Source organism: Abramis brama (assembly GCF_963993115.1).
Source record: "Abramis brama genome assembly, chromosome: 16".
NCBI classification, from domain to species: domain Eukaryota; kingdom Metazoa; phylum Chordata; class Actinopteri; order Cypriniformes; family Leuciscidae; genus Abramis; species Abramis brama.
Genome location: NC_139978.1, coordinates 5,786,418 through 5,800,119, shown reverse-complemented (window position 1 = coordinate 5,800,119; position 13,702 = coordinate 5,786,418). Strand labels below are relative to the sequence as shown.

The 13,702-nt window shown below is 37.9% G+C and overlaps 1 protein-coding gene across 3 annotated transcripts in view; it reads right to left on the bottom strand.

Annotated features, from left to right (window-relative positions):
* The window catches only part of cabin1 (calcineurin binding protein 1), a 130,611-nt gene that overhangs the window by 27,656 nt on the left and 89,253 nt on the right, over positions 1–13,702 (bottom strand). For all 3 annotated transcript variants that reach the window (XM_084087299.1, XM_084087301.1, XM_084087300.1), the window contains one exon: positions 11,423–12,157. In XM_084087299.1, the coding sequence (XP_083943425.1) occupies positions 11,423–12,157 (735 nt within the window). The remainder of the gene's footprint in view (positions 1–11,422; positions 12,158–13,702) is intronic.

Genomic DNA, 13,702 nt, shown 5'->3' with positions numbered 1-13,702 from the left:
TACGGAAAATGTACACCACAACGGAAATGAGCCATGTTGTGGCTCATTTCTGTTGTGCTGTGAACTTATGTTTGCTTTTTAAATTTCGTTGTGTTGTGCACTACTGGGCCACCGTACATTTGGCTCAAATCCTGAGTTATAAAAGATGAAACATGACCAGATGGCAAATACCAGACTAAGACTCTCTTCCCCTCTCCTCAAATACATAAAACATTAGTCTTTACAAAAAATGAAAACACTGTACTTATCCAAAGAACCCGTTCTTTTATTTACTCCTGCACTGTAAACAAGCCGAGACGGTCTGCAAAATATGAGCAGCACTTCATTCAGGACTGAAGCGGGTGGAGCTTCACTGAGAGGTTTCACTTGTAAGCTCTTAGTGTAAAGGTCTATTCAAGCTCTGGTAGAAAGTATAGGCAAATAAATACACAAAAATAACATTATTAACCAGAATTTTGTCTAATCAAACTGTTTTCAGAATTGTAATGATACAGAAGGAACGCATGAACAGAAATATTAAAGTCAACCTGTGGTGAATTTTAGGTGTTTATATGTCTATTTTACACAAACCATGTGTAAATTCATAAGTTGACAGCATTGCTGAGTATTTTCTCCTTAAAACTGCAGTGAACCAAAGACAGTCTCAAAAACACGCTTTGAAATCGCTGGTGTTTCTGACGTCACAAACTACCTTGTAACCAATCAGATCAACGTGTGATCGTCAACCAGTGGATCTCTGAGCTGAGTGAGTGAGTGGAGGCGGGGCTCATTTGCATATTCATAGAACTTTAAGACATGAAGAATTTTCAAGGAAAAACTTTAAATATGTAATTTTGGTGATCAAAGATGAGTTTTAAGGGGTAAAATTATTGACTACAGGGGGACTTTTTTCCCTAAGATATTCTATAAAAATTTGCATTTTGTGTTCCACCGAGTCAAACAGAATTGAAACAACATGACGGTGAGTAAATGATGACTGAAGTTTTATTTTTCGGTTAGCTATCCCTTTAAAACATGGCAAACAGGCTGATTAATTAGGCAAGTTCTGAAGCTCTTATTGATTTTTTGGATCCTCCAAAACTTGACACACAGAGGCTGATGGGTTATAGAACAAAATGACCTAAAAAGACCTCTCACTGGAGCGCTCGTGGCCATGGCAACCGGAGGAGCCGGCTGAGATTGGGCATCCCTGGTGTCTGTTTTATATCATATAGTTGGAGCACGGTGCTCTCTTTAAACAGTGTGTGGGAGAGAGACAGAGACAGAGACACCTTCACTAATCCTAACCATTACTACATAATCTAATCCTTTAAAATATAAGAAATAATCTCATTTCTGTGACTGAACGCTCAGGAAGATAACTCAGGGTGGTTGTAGGCAGTGTTGGGGTAACTCAGAGTTATGTAATCTGATTACTTTTTAAAGTAACTAGTAAAGTAACGCATTATGTTTTCAATTTACGACAAAATATCTAAAAGTTACTTTTTCAAATAAGTAATGCTAGTTACTTTTTCACATTTATTGACTGACAGCTCTCCTGTCCCCATGTTGAGAGAAATAAAGTGAGGTGTTATGTGTGTGTGTGTGTGTGTGTGTGTGTGTGTGTGTGTGTGTGTGTGTGTGTGTGTGTGTGTGTGTGTGAACATGATGGTTATTTTAGTTATAGACTATTTGTGAACATGAATTTACTCATCTCACTTGCACGAAAACATTCAGTATTCCTCAAAATGAATAAAAACAGTGAAATGCAATATCAGCATTTTATCAGAAACTAAATTAAATTACACAAATATACTTTATGTACTTAATCTCACTTTATTAACCAATGTCTTTGCTGCTGACCTTCAATGATCTAATTCAACCATACTAACAAGCAAAAATTACTTTAGATTAGATTTAGAAATAAGAGTGTTGAACTACTTCTCCTGTAGCCTATTGTTCTTTAATCCAGAATAGCAGAAGCTGAAAGGTTAGTTTGAGCAGCGCCCTCTACTGTACAGGAGTAAATATGCATTTCCATCAGCCTGAGGCTTATTCACTTCCCTTTTGGTGTGAAAGGGGCTTAACATTTGCCAAAAATATAACTTTTTTAGATTTTATTTTAAAAAAAAAACAAGCAAGCAAGCCCAGCCCAGGTGAGAAAAAGTAACGCAAAAGTAATGAAACACATTACTTTTCATAAAAAGTAACGCTATTAGTTACTTTTTTGGGGGAGTAATGCAAAACTGGTCGTAGGTGACTCGAACACAGGACACCAAATGCCCAGTTAGCATGCTTGTTAATGCTAGCGTTAATCTACACCATTAGCCATTTCTAAAACTCACTTCAAGTTGTCCTACACTCAATCTAGCAGTGTGTAGAGTCATATGTGTTGGTGTGGTGTGCATGTGTGTGTGTGAGTTGACTATTAGGACTGGTTTCTCCGGTTGGTGTGGTGTGAGATTTCAGGCGTGTGAATCGAAAACACTGCACAACCACCACTCAGATGCACAGGACTACATTCTCAGCAACAGCACACACGACACACAGAGTTTGAGCAGTTAAAAACAACATCTGATGATGAAGCCTGACGTGTCCAGTGTCACTCATTCTTTATTTTTTCCACATTTTACAATAATTAATAATAATAATCACCATATGTAAGCACTATTTCTATATGTAGGCAATTTTTTAGAAAAGGTTCAGAAGTTAGTAAAGTGTGTCCAAACTTTTATAGCAAGACTAGTAATGCACTGCAATACATTTTTTACCGAAACACCAAAACCAAAACTAAAGTTTATTTAACAATTGATTAATGAAACACTTTTAGTTAACATGCCGACTACAGACGTCACGCCACGTTAAAGATGGACTTTTATTTTTTTGAATGTCGTTATGAAACTGATAGAATTTAGTGGTTTTGTTCATGCAGCAACTAAAAACAGCACAGATTAGATCTTGCTTCATCACAAAAAAAAATCCACAAGATCAGATAATGTCAAACGTCCACATAGTTGACATGTTTCCCTGATGCTCGTCCACGTTCTGTGCATGAAATAGACACTGGCACAGTGAAAAATGCATCATCGGATAAGCACTAATTAAACGTCACCATTTCAGTCGATGATTTCGGCCAAACTGAAATTTCTGAACATTTTTGGTTGCTGAAATTTCATTGCATCACTACATATTATATCATAATTGCATCTATGCAGCGGTTGACCGGTCATCAATCTGAAACAGACGTTTTTTCTGCTCCAAACGTGCGATTGGCAACTAAATTACTCTGTCCCCGGAGTTGCACACAAACTCCATTGCAATCATTTCCCCAAATTTTATTTTGTGTGTGGAAATATTTAGTAGTTTTGTGCAGGTATTTTTTATGTAGCATTATTTTACAAAGCTAAAATCAAACCATTTAGTTTTTTTGCTTTAATTCATGAAATTATACAATACAAATAAAAAACGGCTCATGCAACATGTGTGTAACATCTTTGTTTGGACTGTGATTTAAATGCAGTGGTTGCCTCTAACTTAAAATGACTAAAGATTTTTTTTTTTTTTTTTTAAGGCCAGTTTGGTGTGCAATAGAGCAAATAATAAATAAAAATGTACTTTTGTGTGTGTAAAAAAAACAAAACAAAAAAAAACTGGTATTGAAATCTATGGAAGCTTGTTTCCATCAGGGAATAAACCAATTTAAAAGATAATTGCGACATTTTATCTATTAATTCAGATTTTTTTTCTCTCATAATTGTGTTATAAAGTCAGAATTGCTTGATATAAACTCGAAATTGCGAGAAAAAAAGGTTAGAAATGCGAGAAAAAAACGTTGCATTTACCTTTTTCATTTTTTATTCGGTAGCGAGTTTTTTGAGGGTGAAAGATTTCCACTTGCAGATTTCACAACATTTTAACGCAAATTTGCCTCAATGACCAACAGAAAGCTGCTTGATTCTGTGTGATTTCTGCGAGCTGAGCATCATACATCACTACACTATTGGCAAAAGACAATGGACCCTTTTAGCCAACAAAATTCTTACGAAATTTTGCTAATGTGACCATACCTTGCTTGCAAGTGTTAGATTTTGGCTATATTCATCACTTTAAAAGTTTTCTGAAAAGGTCAGAAGAGAACAGTCACAAACTCCTCTTCTTCTTCTTAAGTGCAAAAGGATGTGGGTAATATTAGTCCAAAAGAACAAATGGATGCATGTTTTGGAAAATTGCACCAGTGTCTCCAGGCACTTTTATAATAATACTATCAGGGCCTGAATTTCGGCATGGGATCGCAGGTTTTGTACATAATTTTACTCTTTCCCACAAATTCAGCGCTTATAATGCATTAATTCACTAGCAATGTTTGTTGAATGAGTAAATTAATCTACACAGATGAACAGATCAAATCAATAATTTGAAACATGTCGGTCAAGCTGCAATTTCAGGTCCTGACTTTCTATGATTTGTGGCACACTAATCCAAATCTTGCATGAATACTTCATAGTACGGAAAGCATTCAAATCAGGATGCATCCTTATTATTTCTTTAGCAATTGCATAGAATGCAAAATGATGATTGAATCTGAATACATGGCTCAAGATTACCAGAGAAAGCTGTGGTAGAACTGGAGGTTCATGGTTAATCTCAGAGTTTTTAGCCGCAGTAAAAGCCTTAATCCAGGACTTCCTGGAGCTTAACTGGATGTTTATGTTGTCGATTTAGTATGGGATAACCTTTATGACACATGATCAAAATGACGAGAATTGACATCCAGAGTTTCAAATGGGACAAATGAACCAGAAATGTGGAAATGTTTCTGAAGGTTTTTCTGTTTTAGATGTCAAATGTGACCCTGGACCACAAAACCAGTCACATGTCGCACGGGTTTATTTGTGGCAATAGCCAACAACACATTGTATGGGTCAAAATTATAGATTTTTCTTTTATGGCAAAAATCATTAGGATATTAAGTAAAGATCATGTTCCATGAAGATATTTTGTAAATTTCCTACCATAAATATATAAAACATTTATTTTTGTGAGTGAATGCAGCATAATCGCCAACATAAATGAACAACTTTATAGGAGATTTTCTCAATGTTTCGATTTTTTTGCACCCTCAGATTCCAGCATTTCAGTAGTTGTATCTCGACCAAATATTGTACTATAAAAAGCTTGTTTATTCAGCTTTCATATGATGTATACATCTCAATTTCAGAAAATTAACCCATGTGACTGGTTTTGGGGTCCAGGGTCACAAATGAGGTTTTTGGTAACACTTAACTTTTAAGAGTATAATGTACTGTAACACAGCATAATGTCATGAAGGGTCAATCACAGTATTTAATCGCCAGACATTGGTCGCTGTTGGTTCCATGGAACCTGTCCATCACACACAATGTTCTATTTATAGTGGAAATGGATTCTTTAGAAAATTCAAATGTTCTTTACATGAAGAATTAAAATGGTTATTTTAAGAACTGATCACTGAAAGGTTCTTTTCAAGAAATTCTTTTTTTTTTTTTTCTTCTTCTCTATGACACCAGGACATTCAAAACTGTTTTACTAAAAATATCAAAATGAAATTTAATTCATAAATAAATAAAAACTGTCCATCATAGAATAGGTGTATTCAAATCATGGTAGGTATGAATTGCATTTTTAATGTATTTTAAAACAAATAATCTTATTTAAATTTTTATATTACATTTTCACCACAACATCAAGATGCAATGTTTACCGAAAGTAAAGTCATTTGCAGTTTTTTAAAGGTAGAATTGAATAATCACTAAAGCTGAACAAGTGAAATATCACCAAATAGCGCAACATAATTCATAAAAGCTAATGACTGTTGGAGGCCAGTGACAAAAACATCCGTCCACATGATTGATTGAATAAAGTATGAGAAAGTTATTTTTATTACTGCTGATTTGGACTGAGTTCACAGTTTGCATTTCCAGTGCGTTTATAACCGTGGATGCCATTATTTAGAACATACAACTGATTATAACTTAATTTATTCCATATCTATTGTGCTGTCTATGGAGGAGGCACATCATCGCAGGCCATCAAAGCCCAATGTGAAGACTGATACAAAATGTAGGCAGCTTTATTATGCAGCCTTCCAAGATACTTTGCTTTAGCCAAATCCTGAGGCAGAAACACACATAACCTTTACTGAGAAGGCGATCCAAGAATAAACTGCAATGAGTTGGTGAAAAAATAAATCAAAATATCTTAATAATGCACTATATAAAGGCTTCAAATAAAGCGGATTGTTAAATTGTTCACGTACAACCGTTCCTCAATCAGAGGTAAAGATGGGCCGATTTGAACAGCGAGTCAGTGTCCAGACGCCACATTAAAACCTCTCTCCCTTCCACTGTCATCTCAATCAGAGAGTTAGACACTGCTTCACAACAACCAACCACAGAATACACACACAAACATTCATGCAGAGACAAGCACTACAATTAGACTGAGGTAGACACACACACACACTCACACTCAGAGAGCAGATGCAATTACACAGGCAGGGGAAATGAGAGGTGATACACTGTTAGAGAAGTAGAGGCTGATAATGGACTAGATGAGTGCTGCGAGTGTGTGTGTGCGTGTGCGAGTGTGTGTGTGTGTGTGTGTGTGTGTGTGTGTGTGTGTGAACTGCCAGCTAGAGCCATTAACCTCTCATACTAAGAACATACTTTAATGGCAACTTTGCTAGTTTGTTTTTTACCTTGACATAATTAAATACAGAGCTCAACACTTGATGACGGTATTGGGAAAAAGAGCACAATGAGACATAACCACTAGTTTTTTTGTTTTACCAAAACAGACACATTTATAGCGTGAATTGTCGGGCTTCCTCTGCTTAAAACGCAGTATCTTATGAACTCGATTTTACATAATTATGAAGAAAATGTGAATGATGCTGGCCCAGTCATGTGTGTAGCTATAGTGCTGTGCTATAGTGTCTTCTGAGTGGGTACTAGGTAGTTACTTAGTCAAAAAGTCTCAAATTATTGTTTTAATTTAAGTAAAAAATGTAATTCCACAGCACAAACATGTGAGTAATCTATTCGCCATGAACTCAAGGGCATTTGAGGTTCTGTGAGTAATAAAAAGCCAGAAGCCGGTCCTTTAAGACCTCACTGACTCTTTGTGAATTCTTCTACAATAGCGTACTTGACTCAGCACTGTGATGACAAATGTTATGGAGCTCGTGTGCTACACTATCATTAGCTACACCAGTAATTTTCCACAGTTCCATTTGTATTCAATTGGCACTCGCTCTCTCTCTCCCCCAGGGATGCCTTAATGTCCCTATAATGTAACAGTATAGCTCTATCGCACATGAATCAGGCATCCCACTTCACAGCGGGCTTCGTGACTAAAAGAATTACTTTCATATTATGTGTGTGTAAAGTGCTGTCTACATAAAGAAGAGTCACCTTTAAGGACAATAAAGTTAAATAAATCAATCAGTTCATCAGCGTTTTTTGCTAAGGCAAGCATTTATATTACTATTGTTCACATTTATGTTTGTTCACATCCCTAACCAGAAGTTTTACATGTTTAACTACTAAACAGAACATTAGCCATTACAATCAAACTTGTAATAAACTTACAATGGAGGATCTGAATCATATCTAGAGACCAGGGGCCAGATTCACAAAAATCTGAACGATCATTGTTTACATTAGTCATTAGTGTCACTTCTGAGTATTTGGGCACATCCCTAGTACTAGTGCAGAGTTTCCCAATAATTACCTAGAGCTGTGCCGCCACAGTTTCACAATGAACGGAAAATCATTTAAAACTTCTCATTAACAACATAAAAGGTCTCTAACATTGTTTGCGCCATTGCTTTGGCAAAGTATCTGTCAAACGAACTACAATTGAAAGTGCGATATGGCTTTGTGCCCTTATCAAATTGCAAGAAAAATATTTAATGAAATAAGTTTAGTCTGTTGCGCTGCGTGTTTAAAGGGGTGGTATAATGCCCTTTTCACAAAATGTAAAATAAGTCTCTGATGTCCCCAGAGTGTGTATGTGAAGTTTTAGCTCAAAATACCCCACAGATATTTTTATATAGCATGTTAAAATTGTCACTTTTTGAGGGTGAGCAAAACGCTCCTTTTTGTGTCTGTTCCTTTAAATGCAAATGAGCTGCTGCTCCCGGCACAGGGGGCGGAGCTTCAACAGCTTGTGTTCTTTTACCTCACACACACATGCACTGAAAATTTCAAAAACTTTTAGCCGTTCATGTTCAAACCGAAGTCAGATGATGTCAACGGAGTCAATGATGGAAAGACTCAAGAAGAAGTGACAACATGTAGAAGCAACAGGACATTTCTGAATTGTTAGTTGGTGAATTTATGTAGCTTATGTGTAGTTATCTTCTAGTCATTGATTAGCATATTCTGTCTTGATAATCTATAAATCGTGTTCCGGGGGCGGGGTTTATGTAAATTCAAGGGTTGGTGATGTCACTAACCCGGGAGGAATGTCGTGAAGTCTCTACCAGCCGTTTGTTGTAGTCCTTAAAAAGTGATTTCTTTAAAAGAAAATATCTTCCTTTGCTTTGAACGTCGTAACTTTGCAGATGTTGTTTATGCTCAAACAGCAACATTACACACTAACTAAAGTTAGAAAAGTGAAATCATAATCAACCACCCCTTTAAAAGCGAAAAGTGTAATTTCCCTATTGTAGTGCAAAGTAAAATAATATACTAATGTATTATACATTTCATTTATTTTTACAGTGCATTTATTTTACAACATATAGGCTACTACTGTTTTAGGAATAATATTAATATAAAATTGTATAATTTTATTCTAGTTGTTTGGCTTCGTAAAACACCAATTTGAATCTAATGTACAGTGAGGAAAATAAGTATTTGAACACCCTGCTATTTTGCAAGTTCTCCCACTTAGAAATCATGGAGGGGTCTGAAATTGTCATCGTAGGTGCATGTCCACTGTGAGAGACATAATCTAAAAAAAAAAATCCAGAAATCACAATATATGATTTTTTAATTATTTATTTGTATGATACAGCTGCAAATAAGTATTTGAACACCTGTCTATCAGCTAGAATTCTGACCCTCAAAGACCTGTTAGTCTGCCTTTAAAATGTCCACCTCCACTCCATTTATTATCCTAAATTAGATGCACCTGTTTGAGGTCGTTAGCTGCATAAAGACACCTGTCCACCCCATACAATCAGTAAGAATCCAACTACTAACATGGCCAAGACCAAAGAGCTGTCCAAAGACACTAGAGACAAAATTGTACACCTCCACAAGGCTGGAAAGGGCTACGGGGAAATTGCCAAGCAGCTTGGTGAAAAAAGGACCACTGTTGGAGTAATCATTAGAAAATGGAAGAAGCTAAACATGACTGTCAATCTCATGGGAGAAAGTCATGTGATCAGATGAGACCAAAATAGAACTTTTTGGTCATAATTCCACTAAACATGTTTGGAGGAAGAAGAATGATGAGTACCATCCCAAGAACACCATCCCTACTGTGAAGCATGGGGGTGGTAGCATCATGCTTTGGGGTTGTTTTTCTGCACATGGGACAGGGCGACTGCACTGTATTAAGGAGAGGATGACCGGGGCCATGTATTGCGAGATTTTGGGGAACAACCTCCTTCCCTCAGTTAGAGCATTGAAGATGGGTCGAGGCTGGGTCTTCCAACATGACAATGACCCGAAGCACACAGCCAGGATAACCAAGGAGTGGCTCTGTAAGAAGCATATCAAGGTTCTGGCGTGGCCTAGCCAGTCTCCAGACCTAAACCCAATAGAGAATCTTTGGAGGGAGCTCAAACTCCGTGTTTCTCAGCGACAGCCCAGAAACCTGACTGATCTAGAGAAGATCTGTGTGGAGGAGTGGGCCAAAATCCATCCTGCAGTGTGTGCAAACCTGGTGAAAAACTACAGGAAACGTTTGACCTCTGTAATTGCAAACAAAGGCTACTGTACCAAATATTAACATTGATTTTCTCAGGTGTTCAAATACTTATTTGCAGCTGTATCATACAAATAAATAGTTAAAAAATCATACATTGTGATTTCTGGATTTTTTTTTTTAGATTATGTCTCTTACAGTGGACATGCACCTACGATGACAATTTCAGACCCATCCATGATTTCTAAGAGGGAGAACTTGCAAAATAGCAGGGTGTTCAAATACTTATTTTCCTCACTGTAGACTGAGACACTATATCACAACTAAAAAGAAGGTTGAGTCTTCTTTAAAGTTCAGGCACAAGTCAACTTTTTCTTTGTTCAATTTGTGCACCAGATTGATGAAGGTTTAGACCATAGTCTCACAAAATCCTGTGGGAAACACTGTCATGGTATATATTATATGTAGAGCTATGTTGTAATTATGCTTAATAACCAAATGAATGCATTAAAAATCTTACCTTTGGGGATTTAAGACAAGTTGGAGGTTAAAAACTTTAAGAATTTATTTATAATGATTTTTATGAAGATTATTTTCAAGAATTTGAAGTTTTATCTTACAGTAAGAACAATATTAAATTCCCCCTGTCGTGAAAATCCAGCTTTTAATGTTGTTTTTAATATGCTTTAAGACAAACCATGTGTAAATTCATAAGTCGACACCATTGCTGAGTATTTTCTCCTTAAAACTGCAGTGAACCAAAGACAGTCTCAAAAACACGCTTTGAAATCGCTGACGTCACAAACTACCTTGTAACCAATCAGATCAACGTGTGATCGTCAACCAGTGGATCTCTGAGCTGAGTGAGTGAGTGGAGGCGGGGCTCATTTGCATATTCATAGAACCGAGGCAAGAGTGTCGAGTTACCTTCAAGCTATTTTAAGAAGAAAAAAAAAAAAATTGACAAAAGTTTTTTTTAAATATGTAATTTTGGTGATCAAAGATGAGTTTTAAGGAAAAAATGTATTGACTACAGGGAAACTTTAAGAATGTTTTGTGAATCCGGCCCCAGAATGTTATAGACTTAGACATGGAGTAGTCAACAAGAACACCCTAGCAACACAAGCAAAAAAAATTACCCAGAACACTTTAGTAACCACAGAGCGATGCACTGGAAACCACCTGCAATAGACTTGTGTTGGCTTATTCTGCATGAACGAACACCACACACATTTTCTTCAGAAATCTAGTTTAGCTTGATTCACACAGATTGATACCGAGTCCGACAACAAGCTAAGACCCATTTTTTCGCTGATAAAACATTTGTCCTATGTGTGACACTTTTCTCGGACTTCCCCTTATCAATCTTTTTTGTTCAACAAACGTTATGGGATTTCCCCCTGAAAGTGGTTGAACATTAACCTTGTGCCACCAGTTTCTTTTCCGACAAGCTTTCAAAGAGCCACGTCATGTTTAACAGAGATGTGACATCGCAACACCCAATGCAACTCTCATCCTTTCTCACCTGTTTAATCAGCATGTAGGTCTCGGACATGATCTTCTCGATGCGCTGCAGGTCGTAGGTCATGCCCTTCTGACCTTGCTGCCAAACCCTGTACGCATCCAGAAGCAGCGTCTTGCCGGACTCCACGTCATCCAGCAGTTTTCTCTTTCTGTTGGGTCTCTGTGGTAGCGTTAGCTCAGGGCTGCTGGGTAAAGGGTTGCTTGGCGCTGGCGTAGTGGCCATAGTTGGCGGTCCTTTAGCTGCGTTCACCTGATTCTGTAGCTGTAGCTGTTGCTGTTTAGAGCTAATGCTCAACTCCTCCAGCGACAGCTCCGTCGCCCGACTGCTCTCTGGGATCTTATCAACCTCCTCCGCTACTGATTTAACCATGCCCTGCTCTTGTGGGACAGTGTCAATTGGCGTTTGAGGATCTCTGAATTTTGAAGCACCCGGCCATAATCCCAAGCCGAGCTCCATAGGCTCTCCAAGTCCTGAAGTACCTTCCCTGGGGTGAACTGTGACCGCTGTCACCTGAGTCAAAGGCTCCAGAGAGAGCTGAAGTGTGGCTGAATGTAGTTGAGGAATGGCAGGAGGTCCGGTCTCGCTCCCGGTGAGCGTAGGGGTGTCGGGGAGTCCTGCTTTAGGCTGGCTGGTGTGTGAGCATTTGGGGTCTTCTGCAGCAGGAGGCCGGTTGGAAACATCCGCCGTGGTCATTTCACCCATAGAGGTGGTGGACGGTTTAGGAGGATCGCTTACCTGAGAGAGAGAGAGAGAATGAAAGAGAAACTGAAACACATCTTCACACTATAAATGCGGCACAGAAACCACATCTTAAGGCCAATTCACACCACACAAACAAACGCCAACAAACAAGTTGAAAAATAACTCCCATGTTCACACTGACCCAACAGACACCAACAAACACTGATTGAACATGGTCAGTCAGGTGAAAACAAACCCTGACACGGCAACACACAAGACACACTGATCCAACAAAACCTTTAGAGACCCTGATATACTTTTTCATTCTTTGCTTTGAAATACCTGCGCAGCTTTACAGTGTTAAACATGAAACGGTTCGAACGGTTCTACTATAAAGCAGCTCTCCAGTGTGTTCATGTTTTACTCGCGTCTGATCACAACGGACTGAACAGAAGAAATTAACCGGAGAAGAATTACCTATTACATCATTGCCACGGACCAATAGAGGGTATGCATGTGACGTCACCATCGGCCGGAGTGACTGCGGTTTCACACACTCAGTGGCAGAAAGACGGAGCGGAAGCATTGGTTTTCAGCGTGAATGCCACGAAAAACACACACAAACACATCAACAACGGGAGAGAGCTTTGAGATTGACTGTACAACTACATTTGACAAGAAAGCCGAGGTATGTTTTTACAGACTTCCAAAAGCTACAAAAGCAAATGGATCGCTGCGATTCATAGAAACAACTGGATCCAGGCAGAGAAAGGTGGATTTGCAGTTATTTTGTGTCAATATGATGGATTTAGGGGTAAAATACCCTATATATTGTATTGGTATGTATTATATTGACATCTCATCAATTAAATATTTACCATAATATATTCTGCAAAATTGGATGTTTTTAAATAAACACTGACAAAAAACTATACAAGTTTTAGGGCTGGACGATATGAAGATGTATATAACATTGATATAAGTGATCACAAGGATTTAGATCTGCCTATATTGTATTTATATAAAGCGTTCACAGGCAAATTTGCTTTATGTATTTCCCCGGCGTCGAAATCAGGCTCATATAAATGTCAGGAAACACGATTCCTGGAGGCATGTCAATATCCGTAGATCACTGGATCTTTGGTAAGTTGTGAGGAAAATTATATGGAGTCCAAGCTTTAGTTTAAACTGATAATCGTTCATTTTACTCGTGTTTTCGCAGTTTCCTCTATTAACTCCAGTCACTCAGCAGCTCTTCTGCCACTCAGTCCGGCTGAGGGACTGTGATCCGGCGGGAAAGTGACCTCAATTCATACACTCTATAATTTAAAGGTGTTTACCAGCGGGAGCAAACTTTTTCTGGAAAGTTTGCTTTGTGAAGCTGTTTTGATCTCCCAAATTAACTTCGCTGTGGCCTGATTTTGTTCGAAATGACGTCACATCTGTTCTTTGATTTCGCTTGAAGTATATCGGAGTATAGCTGTCACGTGTATAAAATCACTGAAAATGGCTAATCTTGATTCTGCTGAAAGAAAACAATACATGTGATGATATTTTCTGATTAGTGTGACACTAGAAGTGAGAAAGGTCACAAACGCA